General features: G+C 40.6%; 1 protein-coding gene across 2 annotated transcripts in view; it reads left to right on the top strand.

The window, feature by feature from the left end:
• gpd2 (glycerol-3-phosphate dehydrogenase 2 (mitochondrial)) overlaps positions 1 to 20788 on the top strand; it is a 21192-nt gene extending 404 nt beyond the window's left edge. Inside the window, exons 2-18 of one of the 2 annotated variants that reach the window (XM_059328149.1) lie at positions 4652 to 4758; positions 6156 to 6164; positions 7350 to 7521; positions 9356 to 9480; positions 9554 to 9651; positions 10547 to 10710; positions 12589 to 12753; positions 13251 to 13395; positions 13865 to 14058; positions 15056 to 15190; positions 15266 to 15441; positions 16812 to 16943; positions 17029 to 17187; positions 17771 to 17883; positions 18102 to 18180; positions 18259 to 18357; positions 19917 to 20788. In XM_059328149.1, coding sequence (XP_059184132.1) covers positions 4657 to 4758; positions 6156 to 6164; positions 7350 to 7521; positions 9356 to 9480; positions 9554 to 9651; positions 10547 to 10710; positions 12589 to 12753; positions 13251 to 13395; positions 13865 to 14058; positions 15056 to 15190; positions 15266 to 15441; positions 16812 to 16943; positions 17029 to 17187; positions 17771 to 17883; positions 18102 to 18180; positions 18259 to 18357; positions 19917 to 20042 — 2193 coding nt within the window. In that variant the 5' untranslated portion in view covers positions 4652 to 4656 and the 3' untranslated portion in view covers positions 20043 to 20788. The remainder of the gene's footprint in view (positions 1 to 4651; positions 4759 to 6155; positions 6165 to 7349; positions 7522 to 9355; positions 9481 to 9553; positions 9652 to 10546; positions 10711 to 12588; positions 12754 to 13250; positions 13396 to 13864; positions 14059 to 15055; positions 15191 to 15265; positions 15442 to 16811; positions 16944 to 17028; positions 17188 to 17770; positions 17884 to 18101; positions 18181 to 18258; positions 18358 to 19916) is intronic. The other variant, XM_059328150.1, reaches the window with a different exon arrangement.
• Positions 20789 to 22464: the final 1676 nt, after the last annotated feature.

The following is a 22464-nucleotide window of genomic DNA, read 5'->3' as shown; positions in this document are numbered from 1 at the left end:
TGTGTTTGCTTAATAGTTGTGTCTTCTTCCTGTTTGTTTTCAGCAGCTTCGTGTCTGTAAACACGAAGCTGCTGCTTGTTTTTCTCCTCAAAGACCAAACGGAGCTGAGATGATAATCCACAAGATGTTAGACACACACTTCCTGCTGCAGGGAGAGACAGACAGGCTGAGAGACAGACAGGCAGAGAGACAGACAGACAGGCTGAGAGACAGACAATGTTACAGAACATAGCCTATGTAACAGTGTATAGGCTATATATATATGTATATGTATATATAAAACAGTGTATATATATATGTGTGTGTGTGTATGTGTATATATATATATGTGTGTGTGTGTGTGTGTATATATATATATATATGTGTGTGTGTGTGTGTATATATATATATATATATATGTGTGTGTGTGTGTGTGTATATATATATATATATGTGTGTGTGTGTGTGTGTGTGTGTATATATATATATGTGTGTGTGTGTGTGTGTGTGTGTGTATAACAGTGGTGAAGATGATGAGGGATGAAGAGTGCAGCAGCTGCTGTGCTTCAGGTTACTGTTACTGTAAATATCAGCTCAGTAACTAACTGTGTTCTGGAAACACAGAAGCTTTAAAACAGTGAAATGAGAATTGATGAATTCTCCACGTGAGCTTCAGAAACAGGAAGTGATGTCATGCTGACTCACTGAGTCTGCAGTCACCAATCATCTCCACGAGGAGTTTAAACGTGTTAATGTTTGATCTCCTCAAGGAGAAGAGTGTAAACTTCTTAATGTTTGATCTCCTCAAGGAGAAGAGTGTAAACTTCTTAATGTTTGATCTCCACGAGGAGAAGAGTGTAAACTTAATGTTTGAGCTTCAGCAGGTTCACATTTACATTTAGTCATTCAGCAGACTCTTTTATCCAAAGCAACTTACAGGAAAAAAGTGAACCAATGAAGGTCTAGAGGTCTAAGAGGCGTCCGTGCATTAATAAGGTCCAGAGAGGATCTTTAAGGAGGAGAGTTGTGGTCTGGTCTAGGAGAGGAGGTCCTCTCTGAAGGTCTTCAGGAGGTTCTAAAGGTAGAGAGGAACCCTGCTCTGGTAGAACTGGTAGTGGTTCCACCAACGGGGAACAACAAACACTAAGAGTCTGGATTGTCTTGGACCAACGGGGGGCAGAGCCAGAACCGTTCACTGGAAGAGCTCAGTGGTGGTGAGGTAGAATATGTCTGGATCAGGTTCAGGTAGGAGGTCAGGACCAGAGACAGCTCTGGAGACCAGCATTAGAGATCTGGATCAGGTTCTGGTAGGAGGTCAGGACCAGAGACAGCTCTGGAGACCAGCATTAGAGATCTGGATCAGGTTCTGGTAGGAGGTCAGGACCAGAGACAGCTCTGGAGACCAGCATTAGAGATCTGGATCAGGTTCTGGTAGGAGGTCCGGACCAGAGACAGGTCTGGAGACCAGCATTAGAGATCTGGATCAGGTTCTGGTTGGAGACCAGGACCAGAGACAGCTCTGGAGACCAGCATTAGAGATCTGGATCAGGTTCAGGTAGGAGGTCAGGACCAGAGACAGCTCTGGAGACCAGCATTAGAGATCTGGATCAGGTTCAGGTAGGAGGTCCGGACCAGAGACAGCTCTGGAGACCAGCATTAGAGATCTGGATCAGGTTCAGGTAGGAGGTCCGGACCAGAGACAGCTCTGGAGACCAGCATTAGAGATCTGGATCAGGTTCAGGTAGGAGGTCAGGACCAGAGACAGCTCTGGAGACCAGCATTAGAGATCTGGATCAGGTTCTGGTTGGAGACCAGGACCAGAGACAGCTCTGGAGACCAGCATTAGAGATCTGGATCAGGTTCAGGTAGGAGGTCCGGACCAGAGACAGCTCTGGAGACCAGCATTAGAGATCTGGATCAGGTTCTGGTTGGAGACCAGGACCATGTTCTGGACCACCTGAAGGTTTTAGTGTGCAGGAGGCAGGAGGTTTACAGGAGTCCAGTCTTGATGCCGTTTTGAGGTGAAACTGCTCCTGCAACATTCAGAAACATTCCTCAGATAATTACAGTTTCTGTTTTATAGTCAGTGAAGTTGCTGCAGTGATTCACCACATTAACATCTCAAACACAAACCTTTCATTTAATAAAAAATAAGGTGTGTAGTAACACTTGAATCTGTTCTCTTCATCAAGTGATATTTTATTCTGTTTTATTTTATTGCTTTTCTACGTCTTGATTGAAACGTTATAAAGGGTTAGACACTGTGCAGCCTTTATATATCTTTATAACTCTTTATATATATTAATATATATTTATAACTCCTGATATATAATCATAACTCTTTATATATCTTTATAAGTCTTTATATATATTAATATATATTTATAACTCCTGATATATAATCATAACTCTTTATATATCTTTATAACTCTTTATATATCTTATTACATATTTATAACTCTTAATATATAATCATAGCTCTTTATATATCTTTATATATCTTTATAACTCTTTATATATCTTAATATATATTTATAACTCTTAATATATAATCATAGCTCTTTATATATCTTTATATATCTTTATAACTCTTTATATATCTTAATATATATTTATAACTCTTAATATATAATCATAACTCTTTATATATCTTTATGCCTGTGATCAGAGAGGATGATGTCATCAGCATCCTGCTGCTTCAACTCACACTTTGACTGTTTTCTGGTACTTTTGTTGTTTCTGTAGTGATAGAAATAAATAAGTAAATAAATAAATAAATAAATAAGTGCAGTGAGAGAGGCAGTGATAGAAATATATAAATAAATAAAAAAGTGCAGTGAGAGAGGTATATAAATATAAATTATATAAATAAATAAATAAGTGCAGTGAGAGAGGCAGTGATAGAAATATATAAATAAATAAATAAGTGCAGTGAGAGAGGCAGTGATAGAAATATATAAATAAATAAATAAATAAATCCAGTGAGAGAGGCAGTGATATAAATATAAATAAATGAATGCAGTGAGAGAGGCAGTAATATAAATATATATATTTATAAATAAATAAATAAATCCAGTGAGAGAGGCAGTGATATAAATATAAATAAATAAATGCAGTGAGAGAGGCAGTGATATAAATATAAATAAATAAATGCAGTGAGAGAGGCAGTGATATAAATATAAATAAATAAGTGCAGTGAGAGAGGCAGTGATATAAATATATATATTTACAAATAAATAAATAAATCCAGTGAAAGAGGCAGTGATATAAATATATATATTTATAAATAAATAAATAAATGCAGTGAGAGAGGCAGTGATATAAATATATGTATTTATAAATAAATAAATAAATGCAGTGAGAGAGGCAGTGATATAAATATAAATAAATAAATGCAGTGAGAGAGGCAGTGATATAAATATATATATTTACAAATAAATAAATAAATCCAGTGAAAGAGGCAGTGATATAAATATATATATTTATAAATAAATAAATAAATAAATAAATGCAGTGAGAGAGGCAGTGATATAAATATATATATTTATAAATAAATAAATAAATGCAGTGAGAGAGGCAGTGATATAAATATAAATAAATAAATGCAGTGAGAGAGGCAGTGATATAAATATAAATAAATAAATGCAGTGAGAGAGGCAGTGATATAAATATAAATAAATAAATGCAGTGAGAGAGGCAGTGATATAAATATATATATTTATAAATAAATAAATAAATAAATGCAGTGAGAGAGGCAGTGATATAAATATATTTATTTATAAATAAATAAATAAATAAATCCAGTGAGAGAGGCAGTGGGACTAAAGTCTGACACAGATTTTGACACAGTAGTATGCTACTTACAATAGGTCACTTTGTTTATTTATTCATTTATTTCTTACACCAAACTGTTTGGTGACATTTGTGCCATCTGTAGCTGTGTTTTATTAAAATGCATTAGAATCTGCTGCAGCGCTCCCTGGAAACTTTATTCAGCGTGTTAGTGGGAATAAATCAAATCAATAGATGAGTGGGAATAATTCACGTTCTGCTCGCTGAAATGTTGTTAATACTAAACTGCAAATATAGGGTACTATATTCTAGGCTATATATAGGCTATGTACTGCTGTATTTCAATTAAATGATGTGTTTTGAGTCATATTCTGGATATTTCTACTTTCATTAACATAATTCCCCTCGTTCCCACTTCTGAAATAAATCTAAAATCATCTCATCTACTACTCCATGAATGAGATTATTTTAACCATTTAAGTATGAATCTGTAAATCTTTTTATTGTCTGTGACTGAATATTAGTCTTGATCGTGTTATTAAATATTACAAACTTAAATAACTCGAGCCTTAAAGTGAAGTGAGTAATCCAGATTATTTTTATCGGATCATGTGAAAACATTTCCTTGTTGATGATTTGCAACTTTTCTTTGGAATGTAAAATGCTGAAGTTGTGACTTTTGATTGATTTCTTGTGTTATTTATGAGAGAATCAGGAGAAAGACGAGTGTCAGTTTGTTTTGGACCCTCCCACCTGTTGACCCGATCAGCTGTCAGTGCTCTAACCTGCAGTCTGCTCTGTCTCTGGTCTTCTCTGGTCTGTCTCTGTCTGTCTCTGTCTGTCTCTGTCTGTCTCTGTCTCTGTCTCTGGTCTCCCACAGGAACGATGGCGTTCAGGAAGGCTCTGAGGCGGACGGCGGTGGTCGGCGGCGGGGCGGTGGCCGCCGTCTTCGGCCTGTCGCAGCTGATCGAGTACAGGAAGACGCAGGTGAGCTGAGGAAAGTTAATCTGCTGTCGCATAATGTTTGCATGTTTACAGGCTGCAGGAGTTCCAGTTTTACAGCATTTCTCTCTGTGACCCCGAGGCTGTAAACTTTAGAGACCGGTAATATTTTGGGTCTGACGGCAGCAGAGAAGCCTTTCAGGGCATGTCGCGGCTAGATTCAGGAATGTGCTGTCTGTTGTATCCAAGGTGCTTTTTCTTCATGTTTTGTTTGGTGTTTCTAAGCTGCTGTGCTTAGAAACAATGATCAAATGATTATATATTAGTTTTGTTTGGTGGTTGCCCATATACAGTCTATGGTCAGGCCCAGAGGCTGTAAACTATTTGACCTTTCTAAAAAAACTACAACCAGGATTCTTGGAAAGCCTGGACGCTGTAAAACATAAATAAAACATAGTTTTAGTTTGAATATTAGACATGCTGCCTTTACAGTTTTTAGTTGAATATTTGTAACAAAGAAGGAGCAAATTATCTCTATTTGTTTCAGACACTTGTGGAGTCAAGGTTGTAATAAAGTTAATAAACCAGTTTATTTTTCCTTTGATTGAAACTTAGATGACTTTTAAATATGAAGCCAGCAGTTCAATGATCTTTCAGAAAGACTGGAGCTGAAAACGTTACTGCTCCCTGAGCAACAACACAGAAAACAGCTGCCAGGCTAACTCTCCCCCTCTGTTTCTAGTCTTTGTGCTAAGCTAAGTTAGCATTATACTCTATGTATGGATATAAGATTTATGATAAACCTCTAAACAAAGCCATACGACCCCAAGATCTGAGCCGACTTCATGTGACGTATTTATCCACAGAATTACCTGCAGGAAAGTCCTGCTGGACGGATTAAACCACCTGAAGAAATCTCAGTCAGGTCCAGAATATTTACAGTCTCCGCTCTCTTCAAGGCCACCAAACTCAAAAACATAATTTCAGCTGCAGAACAGGAGTTTCTGGTCCACCGTGAATCCAAAGTAAACCTTTAAAACACAAAAGTCACACAAATATATATATATATATATATATATGGTTTATCTTCCTGTCTGCTGCAGGTAAATCTGAACGATCCCTGAAGATCTTTTAATAACAAACAATGCGTTAAGATTAAAGATGCATTTATTAAAATAATCCCCAAACAGACTGGCTCCTTGTGAAAGAACCAGTCACCGTCTGAGGGAAACGGAGACGCTGCTGTTTGATCCGCTGGTCCTGAACTCGTCACCACCACTAGAGCAGCTGTCTGCCTTGACCCCTGACCCCTGACCCCACGGAGGCCTATTTTAGGGAATGCTACATACCAGCCTTTATTTGAGTGTGCAACCTAATGTGAACTTTGTTTTGTGTCCCGGCGCGATAATGTCTTCTGTTGCCCGTCGTCGTCCTCCACCAAGCACGGATCGGTAAGCAAGAAGTCAACCCTGATGAAATATAATTATTTTCACAATAGTTTGTAATCATGCATGCCTCTAATCCCAGTAATTGCACTGCTGATGAGATGTCCGTCTTGTCTCCTTTAGCGAGGGCATGTGGCTTGGAGAAGTTTTCGAGACGGGCCGATTGGCTATTAGCACGGGCTCGCTGTGCCGCTCGCTGACTTAACGTGATTACGGGGCTCGCTGGCACTTAAATCTGTGGCGGCGTTTGTCTGTGTGCATCATCAAAAATAGACAATGATTATATCATCGTCTCGTTTGCGGATGCAGACCTAAATTACAAACGCCTGCTACGATTTGCAAGTCAAATGCCACGTTTGCTTCAAAGCAGCTTGATGCAATCATTTAGCTTGAACTGCTAAACAGAAAAATGAATGAATATTTCATTAGAGATGAAATATCAGAGGGGAGCTGTGTTTTTGGTTGTGATTATTTCTTTAAATTAATTATTTGGCTAATCAAACAATGGATATAAATGATGTGGAAAGATGGTGATTTTATTTTGTGGGTTTTGCAGCATGTTGCAGCTGATAAACTTCCCTCTGCTACTAATGTTAATATAATATTATATAATTCTATATAATATAGTGTTGGAATGATTGTTTGGCAACACTTGACTTGAAGGTGCAGATGAGACACATGAGCTGGGATCAAAGATGAAACATCATTTTTTAATTGGATAAAAATGGAGGAAGTATTTATATTGTTCCAGAGTAAAGATACTAATGTCCTGCATTCACTCTCTCAATGATATTCTAATATTCAGAATATAGTTATGTGATGCCCTGAGGTAACACTGGAACTATCGTTGTCAGATTAAAAGATGAGCAGCTGTATAAAACTGTCATAATAAATGAACTTCCAGGCTTCCGTACATTTATTATATTCCATCCTTTACAACACAATGATACATATGATAAGTCTTACAGTAATCTCATTACACAGTCAGATCCATAATGTATTAGAATGATTGCAGGTCATTATATTGTGCAGAATAATAAACATATTACACATATTACACTGTGCTCATGTTTCAAAATGTGCCTCAAGAACAGTGTTGCTGTCCTTTTCTGAAAGACTAACATAGTTCAGATAGAAACGAGCAGCTTCTAGTCGAGCAGGTCTGCAGGTTTCTGTGTCTCTGTCCTGCAGGCTCGGTTAGCTCACGTGGCTGCAGAGGCGGAGCTCAGCGTTCCCTTCGCAGACGAGTTTCCCTCGCGGCAGGCCCAGCTCGCCGCGCTGCAGGACGGCCAGGAGTTCGACGTGCTGGTGGTCGGAGGCGGAGCCACGGGCGCAGGATGTGCCTTAGACGCTGTCACACGCAGTGAGTCTCCAGTTCATTCAACGTATGCACGGTCTATACCTGAACCCACGGTCTATACCTGAACCCACGGTCTATACCTGAACCCACGGTCTATACCTGAACCCACGGTCCATACCTGAACCCACGGTCCATACCTGAACCCACGGTCTATACCTGAACCCACGGTCCATACCTGAACCCACGGTCTATACCTGAACCCAGGTGTTCTTCACGTATCAGTCTATACCTGAACCCACGGTCTATACCTGAACCCACGGTCTATACCTGAACCCACGGTCTATACCTGAACCCACAGTCTATACCTGAACCCAGGTGTTCTTCACGTATCAGTCTATACCTGAACCCAGGTGTTCTTCACTTCCATGGTGATACACGCTTAATATTTCCCAAATCAATTCAGAGAAAACCTGTAATTAAAACCCTTTAGGAGAGTTCAGGCCCTTTGATGAGGGAGTTCTGGTTAGTCAGACTGACGAGTCACACATGAGCATGTGGTGTTTGACTCAATCAGCCCAACAGGCTGCAGGTGGTTGGAATCAAGTAAGAAAAGACTCTGGAGGAAGAAGACAGAAGACTGAGACGGTTTCCACACCACAGCTTCTGTAAATACACCTTTTAAAACTGAACCACTAACTGAAGAGCAGCTGGTGAGTCTCAGACGGAGGAAGAGTCTCATCACCAGGAAGCTTCAGCTTCAGTCTGAAGTTACTGCAGCACTCAGACAGCAGCAGTGTGTTAGCTCAGCTAGCTTAGCCTTTAGGAAGCTTCAGTCTGAAGTTACTACAACACACAGACAGCAGCAGTGTGTTAGCTCAGCTAGCTTAGCCTTGAGGAAGCTTCAGTCTGAAGTTACTACAACACACAGACAGCAGCAGTGTGTTAGCTCAGCTAGCTTAGCCTTTAGGAAGCTTCAGTCTGAAGTTACTACAACACACAGACAGCAGTGTGTTAGCTCAGCTAGCTTAGCCTTGAGGAAGCTTCAGTCTGAAGTTACTACAACACACAGACAGCAGCAGTGTGTTAGCTCAGCTAGCTTAGCCTTTAGGAAGCTTCAGCTTCAGTCTGAAGTTACTGCAGCACACAGACAGCAGCAGTGTGTTAGCTCAGCTAGCTTAGCCTTTAGGAAGCTTCAGTCTGAAGTTACTACAACACACAGACAGCAGCAGTGTGTTAGCTCAGCTAGCTTAGCCTTTAGGAAGCTTCAGCCTCAGTCTGAAGTTACTGCAGCACTCAGACAGCAGCAGTGTGTTAGCTCAGCTAGCTTAGCCTTTAGGAAGCTTCAGCTTCAGTCTGAAGTTACTGCAGCACTCAGACAGCAGCAGTGTGTTAGCTCAGCTAGCTTAGCCTTGAGGAAGCTTCAGTCTGAAGTTACTACAACACACAGACAGCAGCAGTGTGTTAGCTCAGCTAGCTTAGCCTTTAGGAAGCTTCAGCCTCAGTCTGAAGTTACTACAGCACTCAGACAGCAGCAGTGTGTTAGCTCAGCTAGCTTAGCCTTTAGGAAGCTTCAGCTTCAGTCTGAAGTTACTACAACACACAGACAGCAGTGTGTTAGCTCAGCTAGCTTAGCCTTTAGGAAGCTTCAGCCTCAGTCTGAAGTTACTGCAGCACACAGACAGCAGCAGTGTGTTAGCTCAGCTAGCTTAGCCTTTAGTAGCTGTGTCTGGAAGTACGAGCCTCGGTTGGCTTACCAACTATAACAGTGGAACACAGTTCATTATTTGCATTGATTTCCATTACATAGCATACGTTTGCCCCAGAGATCTATCTATTACACGTGATATATTATATATTATTATATTATATTATATATACTTGTTGCCGTCTGTCCCAGACCTGAAGACGGCTCTGGTGGAGAGGAACGACTTCTCTTCGGGGACGAGCAGCCGGAGCACCAAGCTGATCCACGGAGGAGTCCGCTACCTGCAGAAGGCCATCATGCAGTTGGACTACGAACAGGTTCTTCCTCCTTCTGCTTCTCTTCTCTTCTTCTCGTGGCTTTCTGCTCATCACTGTGTCTTCTGTTGAACAGTACATGATGGTGAAAGAAGCTCTCCATGAGCGAGCCAACCTGCTGGAGATCGCTCCTCATCTGTCTGCTCCGCTGCCCATCATGCTTCCTGTTTACAAGTCAGTGTCAACTTCACAATAACAACAATAAATAGAAAAACAAGCAGGTGATAATGGGATTTATGCTTTTAACATTTGAATGAAATCTTGTGCATCAATTTAAACTTTTTAAATATGAATTTCTCTTTTTATTAGGTGTGTGTTAATGCACACTAACTGAGTTTAAACTTGTATAATAAGTCTGAATGCAGACATGACGACAGCTGAAACCTTTAGAGTCTTTGTTTAGTAACCTTCAGACCATCAGGGACGAAGAGTTCTCCCTCCTCTTCCTCAGCTGACACCTGGTGATATCACCAATGACTGTATGAAGTCACCTGGAGACTTTTAACCACTTTATATAGTTCCAGCTAATTTCATTAGGAGACAGTTGGCAACACTGATTAAATCCACAATTTTCACAATTAAAGCATAAAATAATATGTCTACTGTTTAATATCAGACTCGAGTCCTGGATTCAAACTGAAGCTTTGACTGTTTCCACCACATTGAGCCGTTTTCTCATGTTTGCCCTGAAACAAATACAGAAGAAGTTATTGTATTATTATTATTATTATTATTATTGTTACTGCAGTGTTTGATGCAAAGCATTTAAACCAATGCTGTTAATATCTTTCTACCATTATTCTAAAGAAAAAAACAACAGTGGCATTATGTTATTAAATGACGTTAACACTGCATAAAGAATAAAAATGGACCCAGAGACAATCAGGAATGTGTGGAGGTTAAAATCAGTTTGGTTAGGGTTCAATTTTGTTAAAATAATAGGAAAAGTGAATATTAATGTATAATTTTATGGCAGAAAAATGACAGGTTTTCTAACAGGTTTTCTTCAGTGTTTTTGAGTCTTCTAAGAAGATGAAAGTTTTTCTAAAATGAGTCTGTTGATTCCCAGATGGTGGCAGCTGCCTTACTACTGGGCGGGGATCAAGATGTACGACTTGGTGGCTGGGATCCAGTGCCTGAAGACCAGCTACGTCCTCAGCAAGACCAAAGCTTTGGAGCATTTCCCCATGCTGAAGAAGGACAAGCTGGTGGGAGCCATCGTCTACTACGACGGTGAGCCACCGCTCCATTTAATGTTTTCACTAAAGAGCTGCTCTTTCTTTTTATTTCCTGTCAACAAGAACAAAGCAGCTGAGTCAGTCTTCTGTGGTGAAATAGCACCATGAAGGTCTTTATAATGATACGAAGGCTCAGAAAGCAGCTCACTGTACATCTATATCTATATATATAACTACATCTATATCATCTATATCTATATCTATATCTACACACATGTTGCCCCTTGGTGAATATCTGAACATACAGAGAGAAAAAACCTGACAATTGATGTTCATGAAATTATTTAAGGAAAAACCTGCCAGCTGTTCTGTTTATATCGAAAACAACAAGATGTATAAAGTTACCAGGTCAAGTCGGCTGATGTATTATTCATTTATAACATATACTATTGTCATTATTTGGATAGAGACAAGGCTCGGCCTTTAATTTAACTGGTCACAGGCTGAAGCTCAGTCTCAACAGTACAACAGTCTGCCAATATTCAAAACTAAACAATTCACAAGTGAATTCTGAATGAATTGTAGTATTGTACAAATTATGTAGAAACTGCATAATTAAGCCAAAAAGAAGATTTAAAAGGGGCCTGAGAAGGAAAAGGCTGCTGGATGCAGGAAAAGGCTGCTGGATGCTCCTTTTTTCCTGCAGAGCATTATTTTGTTGGAAATATGTGAAATTGATAAAATATCTGCCACTTTTTGAACGATAAGACACTTTTAACAGCATGAAAATAAAGCTTTCTTCAATAAAAGTCACATCACTGAAAATGCTGATATTTATAGAGACTACATGTTCAATGTGAAGCTGTGGACAGATATAACTGCAGGCTGGAAGAAGGGAAAAGCCTTTTCTTGGTAGAAAGCAGCACGTTTGATTTCCTCCCCCGCCTCCATCATGAGGGGGGGCCGGCCGGGGTGGAGGAGGGGTGGGGCATCTTTTCTCCAATTATGCCGTCTGGAACAATCACGGCGGTGACATTTGGAAATCTGACCTTCTCTCCCGGCGGTGCAGAGCGCAGAGGAGCATCGTATCCGGGCGGATCGGCAGCTCTTTCTCCTGCTGTCGTGGTTACGCAGCTCCTGCTGCCACCGACTGCAGCTCAGCCTCTTATTGTAAAGCCAGAGTACTGTTGTTGTTATTATTATTATTATTATTATTATTATTATCATCATATTCTCTTATTGAGAATGTGCTGGTGCTGTACTTGTTTTTAGATGAAACTGCCGTATTTTGATGCTGCAGGTACAACAGACGGAAGAATATCAGAAGATTCCAGTCAACATTTAACCGTATAAAACATTTTCATAGTAAAATTTGTTATTAAAGATCTAATAATTGCATATATGTTAACAGGATCTGAAGAATCTGAACTTTAATAGAAACAGGAGAAAATGTAATATGCTAGATATCATCAGAACTGTAAGTGTAAATACAAACAATAATGGGTGCCTATCAGACTTGGTAAGAGTGTTGAACATGTAATCCTTTAACATAAAATAACATACGGTGTTCACAAGTGTTGCCAAAATAATCTGATTCATAAAAAACAAATGTAAAACCAGTCAGATTTATATTTGACAAACCTTTGTACTAAAACAGCAAAATGGTGCTAATTTCTTAACATGGAGGCGAGTTTTGGTCACAAAGCCACAATAAAGGGCACTGACTGTTTTTAACTTTATTATCATATGTTATGCACCCGATGAGGAAGTGTTTATTTTCCTTATTACCATAAATATGTCATTCCATCATGTTTGTTAGTCATGGGATCTAATTTTCTCCTCAGCAGCCTATTCAAACAACAGTCTGGCGTTATATGTAAATAATAAAAACCTGTATTTAACCCCACCTTGTCTCTCTGTCCGTGGGCTTCAGGGCAGCACAACGACGCCCGTATGAACCTCGCCATCGCGCTCACTGCTGCTCGCCACGGTGCCGCCGTCGCCAACTACACGGAGGTGGTTCACCTGCTGAAGAAGAAGAACCCGCAGGGCGGCGAGGAGACGGTGTGTGGGGCGCGCTGCAGGGACGTCATCACAGGTGAGCGCTTCCTCTGCAGGCTTTTATTCTGCAGGCTTTTATTCTGCAGGCTTTTATTCTGGTCAAGAATAAAATGAGTCTATTCATTCGGCCAAACGTCTCTGGTTTGATTGGTTCACAAGGCGTTTGGTTAAAACCAGCAGCAGCCTCTCCTCTCCTGCTGGATCTTTATAATCCTGAGATGGTTGTGTGTGAAAGTCTCTGTAGAGTTTCTGAAATATGTAACATGCTGCATTAAAGGTCACAAGAAGCTCGATGTGACCTTCGTCAGATCCTCTTCACCTCGTCAACATGTTGCTCGACATGTTTGGGAGATTAGATATTAAAGTTAACGAGCTGGTATACCTAATAAAGTGGCCGTAGTGTATGTACATCCTTTAAAGTAGCAGAACAGAGAATAACATATATTCATGTTCTCCACTGCCTTCAAATGTATTAAATCAAGTCCACCCGTGTGAATAAAGCAGAGTGCTGAGTCATCATGTTCCTCCTCACAGGGCAGGAGTTTGATGTCAAGGCCAAGTGTGTGATCAACGCCACCGGCCCGTTCACAGACTCTCTGAGGAAGATGGACAACCAAGAGACTCAGAACATCTGCCAGCCGAGTGCCGGCGTGCACATCGTGATCCCCGGCTACTACAGGTACCGCTTCATTTATTCACTTGTTTGATATTTCTAGTGCATAAACTTGTACATATTTAATCCTCAGTGTGTAAATACTAAAGTATTATCTGACCTATTCTTCCTTCACATGCTCAGGATACAGCAGAGCAATAGAGTGGTTTTGTTGAAGTCGAGGTTTTTAAAGTTCAGCAAAGCTTATTGAGTGAGACCCGAGGGAGCGCGAGCCCTTTGAACAGCGCCACAAATGCCAACCACCTAATTCTCTTCCTCCTTTTCTTTCTCTCGTCTTCTCCTGCCGCTATCTGCTCCTCCCCCACGCCTCCTCCCCTCTGTGTTTCTACCTCTCCTCCTCAATCTGTCCCTCTCGTCTTCTCATTCCAACATTTTCCTCTTTAAGTTCTTTTTAATACTTTGCCCTAGACTTGTGACAGCACAGAAAACGCATGAGATAATACCGATGAGTCGTGATAATAAAACCTTCCCACAGCCCCGACAACATGGGTCTGCTGGACCCGGCGACCAGTGACGGGCGCGTCATCTTCTTCCTGCCCTGGGAGAAGATGACCATCGCCGGGACCACCGACTCGCCCACCAAAGTCACAGCCCACCCCATCCCGGGGGAGGACGACATCAACTTCATCCTCAGGGAGATCCGCAACTACCTGAGCCCCGACGTGGAAGGTGAGTCAGTTCAGGTCTTCAGAGATCTTCTGACCAATCAAACAGCAGAGATCATCTGTCCAATGAAACAGCAGAGATCTGTCCAATCAAACAGCAGAGATCTGTCCAATCAAACAGCAGAGATCTGTCCAATCAAACAGCAGAGATCTGTCCAATCAAACAGCAGAGATCTGTCCAATGAAACAGCAGAGATCTTCTGTCCAATGAAACAGCAGAGATCTGTCCAATGAAACAGCAGAGATCTGTCCAATCAAACAGCAGAGATCATCTGTCCAATGAAACAGCAGAGATCATCTGTCCAATGAAACAGCAGAGATCATCTGTCCAATGAAACAGCAGAGATCTTCTGTCCAATGAAACAGCAGAGATCTTCTGTCCAATGAAACAGCAGAGATCTTCTGTCCAATGAAACAGCAGAGATCATCTGTCCAATGAAACAGCAGAGATCTTCTGTCCATTGAAACAGCTGTTAGATGATCTCTGCTGAGTTCCTTTAAGGCCCTCATGACACCCGAACTTTAAACTTTGATACATAAAAACTACCATGGCAAAAAACAAACGCACAAAATAGGATTATCTTTTATTTTTTATGAAGCGCCTGCACACAGTCTTAAGGACCTTCAATTGAAAATCAGATTTAGTTAATTTAATACTATTTTCTTTTTATAGCTTTGGTATTCTGGATACGATCAAACATGTGCTGGAGTTTTTCCTCTCAGTGCTCGACTGCTTTGGCCTGATAATGATCACACTGAATTCCATTTTAAAATGTGATGATTTAAACTTCTGTAACTTATATACTTTAAGCTCTATGTATTTTATTAATTTACGTTTTCAGTTTACTTTTACAGATATTTCCACATCTGCCAGTTTTCATATTGGCATAAATTAGACCCCCCCCCCCCCCCACAGAACAAATCCTTTGTGTCTGTAGAATGAGGAAGTGACTCTGTCTTACGTTCAGCTTCGAAGTGAACTCTGTGTTTGTCGCCTGCAGTGCGTAGAGGAGACGTGTTGGCGGCGTGGAGCGGCATCCGTCCACTGGTGACCGACCCCAACTCCAAAGACACCCAGTCCATCTGCAGGAACCACATCGTCAGCATCAGCGCCAGCGGACTGGTCACCATCGCCGGTCCGTGCTCGCTTTCTCTGGTAAAATACCTGCACCGCCCCGCTGCGTGCTGAGGGACGTGTTTTGTGTTTCCAGGTGGGAAGTGGACCACCTACAGGTCGATGGCTGAAGAGACTCTGGACGCAGCCATCGAAGCCCACGGCCTCGCGGCCCAGCCCTGCAAGACCGTGGGTCTGATGCTGGAGGGGGCCAAGGGCTGGACGCCGACCCTCTACATCCGCCTGGTGCAGGACTACGGCCTGGAGAACGAGGTGAAACACGTCTTTGGGTTCCGAGGGGTCGACAAGTTTGGGATTGTAGAAGTCTAAAAGTTAAATTCAAATGTAATCAGTTTGTGGTGGGTTCAGCAGGGCGAGTTGGGAAGAAAGTGGATCTTTAACTACCTACAGACACAGAAAGACACTCCCTGTCCTCTTCACCAGCAGCAGTGGAGCTGACATTAAATCTGCTGCTGTAACAATGCTGACATTTCCACTACACAAAGACCGGACTACACGCGCTGAAATGCACTGTAGCTTTACCATTTACCAATGGCATGAAGTAAGGGCACATTGATTTACACCAGCTACATGCCATCTTCCCAATAATTAGGCTGTACGTTTTCATTAAAGCTCATAGAACATTGTTTCATGAAGAAAAAGTCCACTTACTCCTCATTAGAGGCTCTGCTGTTCTCTGGAATATTCTTCAAAGGTCACTGTTGGTGTTTGGACAGCGTTTGCCCTTTCACATGATCGGGAGCCGACCATCTGAATAGCAAATAGACTCTTGTGTTCTGTAAACATGTGACACCTCATCGACAAAGTGGCGCAAACGCTTATCGCTTAACTCCGAAGAGGTGAGATCGATCATGAGAATACCAGGAGCTGCCACCGGGACCTCTAGTGTTTAACCTGTGGTTTTATATAGTGAGAGCAGGGAAGGAATGTTTGAATAAAAATCACAATAATCCACAAGGCAAACTCCTTTTTTTAAATGCATGATTAAAGATGGGGTGTAGGTTTCTGCTTTTCCTTGTAGCTCCACAGTCGCCATCTTCTTGTATTCACATCTACGTCTTGGTTGGAGGATGAAATGACACTTTGCCTCCTGGAAATGTTTTTCTATGTTTTCAGTTTGGAGAAGCTGGACATAAATGTTCTGCTGTGGACGCCACATTAGTTCATATATGATATATATATATATATATATATATATATATATATATATATATATATATATATATATATACATATATATATGTATATATATACATATATATATGTATATATATACATATATATATGTATATATATCATATAACATATTCCAGCTCGTATTAGGTGTTTACTATACGAAGGATATATTCCACTAAACCTAAAACCAAAGCGAATCAAGGTAATTATCTTTGCTTTGTAGTACATCTGGCAGAAGTCCTGAACTCCAACTTGTTAGACTGAGACAGCACTTTATTGATCCCTTTGGGAAGACTCCTTCAAGGAAGTTCCAGTAGCATACTTCTCACGACTGCCAACCTGTCAGTATTTGCTAATTAACAATAGAAAAGCCTCCCAATAGCTGCTTGAAAAGTACTCCACGTGGTGTTTTGTCATCTTTCTGTCCTCTCCTTTTCTGTGTACAGGTGGCTCAGCACCTGGCCTCAACGTACGGAGGGAAAGCCTTCGATGTGGCCAAGATGGCTCAGGTCACCGGGCAGAGGTGGCCGATCGTGGGGAAACGATTGGTGTCTGAATTCCCGTACATCGAGAGCGAGGTACAGTGGGATTTCATGCTATTTTTTTTTTTTTTTGTACAAAAAGGCTGAAATACTGGATCCTCACCTGAGTCCTCTCTCTCAGGTGATGTATGCCATTAAGGAGTACGCCTGCACGGCCACGGACGTCATCGCCCGGCGGACGCGGCTCGGCTTCCTGAACGTGCAGGCGGCGGACGAAGCCCTGCCGCGCATCGTGCACATCATGGGCAAAGAGCTGGACTGGAGTCAGGAGCGCAAGACGGTGTGATTTCTATCATTTTATATATATTATAGAGACACAAAGTTTATTATAGAGACACAACGTTTGGTGGTGTGTGTAACAGTCCTCTGGTTTACATAATGCTTGAATCCCTGGTGGCTATCTGGGGTCTTGGTTTCTTTTTAGCTCAGAACACAATAGAAGAGGTCCGCACCCTTCATCCCTGCAGGGGAAACCTCTGTTTGTGTGCATGGAAACTGAACTGGTTATTGTTTTCCAGCACAGAGAAGCAACATGTCTTAAACTGGAGAAACCATGTAACAGTTTATTCTACATATGCACGAGACACTTTATTTACTAAATATCTCCTTAAAGACTTTTTCTGTATTAATGAGTGAAAAAAGTCAGACTGTCTATGGGAAAATTACCCTACTTCATTAAATGTTCATGGTCTCAATCATTAAAGTCTGTTTTCATCTTTTCACAGCAGACGTGAAGCAAATTTAACCTAAAAAATGAATGCAAAGAAACGAGTAGATATGGATTTCCCAGACTGCCAAATGATGTGAAAAGGTGCATTTTGAAACAGATTTGTGTGACACTTTGAGTTCTTGTGTCTGTTCAGGCGGAGCTGGAAGCAGCCCGCAGGTTTCTGTACCTGGAGATGGGCTACAGGTCTCGTTCTGAACAGCTGACCAAGACGTCTGAGATCAACCTGGACAACCAGGAGATCGTCAGGTACGTCTCATCACTGCAGCTGCTTGTTAATATAAAATATTATGTAAGAAAAACGGTAAATGGACAGATAAAATACAAGAAACTAAGAATACATGATATGTATGTAATCATTGATTAATTTATTTGGTTAATGTGCTGTTATTGTTCTTTACAATCACAATGAAATCAAATCTGAAAGTAAATATGTATTGATCATGACTGATGTAAATGTGTGACAGGTACAAGAAGCGTTTCCATAAGTTTGACAAAGAAAGCAAAGGATTCATCACGACGGTGGACGTGCAGCAGGTCCTGGAGGTGAGTCCACCTCATCCTTTTCACACGTTGGTCGTCATCACACGTTATTGATCCCTCGTCTCATTTTCTCCTCTGCAGAGCATCAATGTCCAAATAGATGAAAACTCACTCCATGAAATCCTTAATGAGGTGGACCTCAACAAGAACGGTCAAGTGGAAATTGATGAATTCTTGCAGGTACGTAATAAGTGACAGCAGAGAGAGGAGGCATCACTTCAGATACATATACAGATATATATATATTTTTTTTTACATTTTTTCTTTTAAAAGCGTACCAAAAAAGTGCAAAATGAAGCATCACACTATCACCTCAGTTTGTAAATGCCAAATGGGAATTTCTGCACTTTTTAATCAGCACAAACTAAACAATTTTAAAATAAATCAGTAAAACTTGCACTGTACATCACAAAAGTGTCATTTAGGTTAATGTGACATTACAGATCTCATTCATCGTGTAACATCAAATATCCAGATGCTCTTTGTAAATGAATAACAAAACACATCATTTAATAGATGAATACTATTTCAATGTTTTTACATACTATAAGATATGAATATCTGAAGAGGAATGATTAATGATCACGCCTCTGCAGGCTGATGATAATATTAATAATAATAATAATAATAACAATAATAATAAACCCAGGGGAATGCCATCCATTCAACACACTATTCTTTTTCTGTTTCACCATATTGTCTTTAGTCTCCTGCTGCCTCTTCAGGCCTCACAGTTCACTTTCACTTTAAATCCAAATATAAGCTGAAACTTGTTGAAATTGTAAGTGGTATTTTGTTTTTGTACAGTGAAACAATGTTCTCTTGTCTGCTCTAGTACTCATACAACATGTTCCTCCGTATACTGCTATGATAAAATGAAGCTGCCCTTCTAGAAGCTGTTGTCCACCTGAGAGGTGTGAACATCCTGCAGCAGGAGCTGTGAAGTCCGGATCATGGAGCTAATGAGATAATTAGAGAGGAGAGTCTCTGACAGCGACTTGTGTAACGAGCTGATGTGTCTGAAAGTCATTAATTTAGTCCAGAAAAGAGTCGTTGACAGTCGGTGATTTAGTCTTCATTAGCAGCTTCTCTGCTCGCCGGCTAACAAGCTGCTGGATAAATCAGCCAAAGGCCTTTTCCTGTGTGACAAGTGATTAGAGTTACGTATCTAATCATGTATGTCATGTGTCTGTTTCTGCTTGGCTGACTGTAGGGACAACAAACAGGTAGTTACTGTAACATGAACTTTATTACTGTAGTTAACTGGTAATGGACAACAAACAGGTAGAGTTACTGTAACTGCTGCAGGGCTCCCTGTAAACTCTCACATTAACTTTATTGAGTTCTCTGGTGGCTGAAGGGATCACAAACACTCCAAAGTGTCCGAGATGAGTTAAAGCTGCACGAGGAAGATGTGAAGCGTCCGCGGTTTAGAACTTGTAGCTTCAACATTGAAGCGTTACAGGGCCGTTGGATTTAAATCTTCAGGAAGAGCCAACATGTTGGTTTTTGGTCCCATTGGGCTTTGTTGATGATAAGAGAAATATAAAAACAGATGCTGCAGTCAACAGATGGCTCAGAGCTGAAGAGTTGGTCTCTAGGTTAGAGAGCTGAGCCTCGGTCCTCGTGCAGCTGTAACAGGCGGTGTTGGGTCGGTGGGAGATGTTCAGGGTTAGGGTTGGTCGGGTGTCTTTGTCCTCGTCTCCTTCTTAAAGCACTCGTCCTCTGGTTTCCTGCAGCTGATGAGTGCGGTGAAGAAGGGACAGGTGTCGGACAGCCGGCTCGCCATGCTGATGAAGACGGCGGAGGAGACTCTGAATAAACGAGGCCCGGTGACGGTGGACCGGAGCGGGGGCGGTTTCTGATGGACTACAGGTTGCCATGGCTACATGAATGATGTTTTTAGTTTCTAATGAAGAGTAGATCTGTCTGGTGCCTCTGATATTACACAGCACATCTGTTTTATACTCTTTTAAACTTTCATATGTTCATCATTTACACTATCTTTGTACTTTCTCCTTCTAAACTTTCTGACGATGATTGTTGGTGAAACACCATCCTACATGTGATGCAGCTATTTCTTTTTGGTCATGCTTTATTTTATGGCTCCATTATTAATTCCCTGGAATTTATTAAAACAACTTAAGTTTCACAGATGAAAGAAATGAACTAAAGATAATCCTAACTTGATTAATTCATAAACACAGATCAGACCCCAGCTTTAAATCCTTTCTGACCTGAGCAGGTTACGAGCTCTGCTCCGCTCATATCTGAGCTTCCTAAAGCTCTCTGAGATGTTTCTGAAGTTCTTCTATGTTTCTGATCTGGATTCAGTCTGGGAGGAATCCTTTCACTGCACTTAAATCCTGATTACTGAGTTTACAGGACAAGGTTTCCAGCTTTAAGTTACTGTCTGTTCTTTCCATTTATATTTGTTTCTTCATTTCACTGCAGCCATTTATAAACAGAAATACACTATATAGCATGAAAAGATCAGGATGTTTTGTTTGCATGCTACATGTCAAACTTTTAAACGTGATTTTCACTGTGTGTTTGAAGTGGATCTTTAGTTTCTGGTGGTTGAGAGCAGAGAAAGTGTTTGTTCCTGCATGTTAGCTGATGTTTTCATTGTTTAAAGGACTTTTATTGTGAAGTGTCGGAGCATGTTCCCTCTATGTGGTTTCTAGGAAAAGAAAAGGCTGTATGAATGTATGCGAGCCTCCATGTGCCTCACTAATACAGGAAGTCATGTAAAATAATGTAAAGATATTTAAATAACACTTGTGATATAAAGAATAGCATGGAAACTGTATCCTTTTTTAAAAGAATGTCTTCTTGGAGAGCTTGCCGCCATGTTGGAAGAATTTCATATTTGATATTTTAACTCTTTGGTAACTTGAACTGCACAAGTTACAGGGATGAGTTTCTTAAGGGCATTTTATCATAAGTTACAAATTTCTTCAAAATAGTTTTGGTAACTTCACGGCAGAGAATTAAAGTCTTCTGTCAGGTTTAAAATTAAGTGTGTAGAAAACTCTTAAGTAATAGCTGAAGATGTTTTTTCTCCCAAACTTTAAAGGAACTCTGGTATTTTTCCACCTGGACTCAGCACCATCCTTTGGTTTGTGACGGCCCAATGAGAACAATGAACCAGTCTGATCCTGTAGAGACAGATGTCCTCCACTGATGGGCTTGTTCTCTAGGATCTAACCCTTTTAGGGCATTTCAGAACTCACTAGTTGTATTCCTGTTGGAGAAACTGGGCACATTTTTTTTTTTAGCACTGAAACAAAATATAAAAAAATGAAGATAAAAATGATGCACAGCCCTTTGACTTACTTTAAACTGTTTCCAATTAATGAATTAGTTTTACTGTTAGCACCTTTTAAAATTAAAGGTTTGTTTTAATTCCTCCAACATGGCAGCAAGTCCATCCTCCTGCTTCCTGTTGAACGGTTTGTCAAGGTGTGTGTGTGTGTCCTACCTTATTGCCTTCATGTTCTGATATTTGCTCATCACAAACAGATTTTCTATGGACTTCTTATGCAGTAAACAGAATCATTCCAAACAGTTTCCTCCCCCGTGGTTGTGTATATCTGTGAGGACCTCCCATGTGCTGTAACTGTGTGTGTTTGTGTGTGTGTGTGTGTGTGTGTGTGTGTGTGTGTGTGTGTGTGTGTGTGTGTGTGTGTGTGTGTGAGGACCTCCCATGTGCTGTAACTGTGTGTGTGTGTGTGTGTGGAGACCCTTTAACTGCCAAGTGCCCGTCAACAACAGCTCTTGGGCATCACAACTTAAATCCACGTGGTGATGTGTGATTGTGTTGCGTGGATGTAATTCCAGCTTTATCCGGCTCAAAGAGAATCATATTCCACTGTGTATTAATACTGTCAGCCAGTCTTCAGGTAAAAAAGCTATTATCTAATTAAATGTATCTGGTTGCTTGCAAACCTTTCTTGTGTTTTTGTTTCATGTGTGAGCTTTATTCCAACAGGACAGCCTGAGAACTGAGGACACGTCAGAAGAGATCTTTATAGATTTACACTTTATTGTCAAACTACTGAAAATACATCATTGATTTCTATTGTTGATATTGATCACTTATCAGTGTTTTTTGTTCCAGCTTCTAAAGTGTAAACATCTGCAAATTTTCTGTTTTAAATGATAGTAAGCTGAATAGCTTTTATGATTTGTACTGCAATGCTTTATTGCTTTATTTTTGAGTAAATTTATGTGTCTCTAGTCATCTGGTGTCAAATGTTACATGTTTTGGGTGTCTTTGTGGTC

Source organism: Centropristis striata, chromosome 24 (assembly GCF_030273125.1).
Source record: "Centropristis striata isolate RG_2023a ecotype Rhode Island chromosome 24, C.striata_1.0, whole genome shotgun sequence".
Taxonomy (NCBI): domain Eukaryota; kingdom Metazoa; phylum Chordata; class Actinopteri; order Perciformes; family Serranidae; genus Centropristis; species Centropristis striata.
Note: the sequence above shows the minus strand (reverse complement) of the source record. Positions and strands in the feature narration are given on the sequence as shown.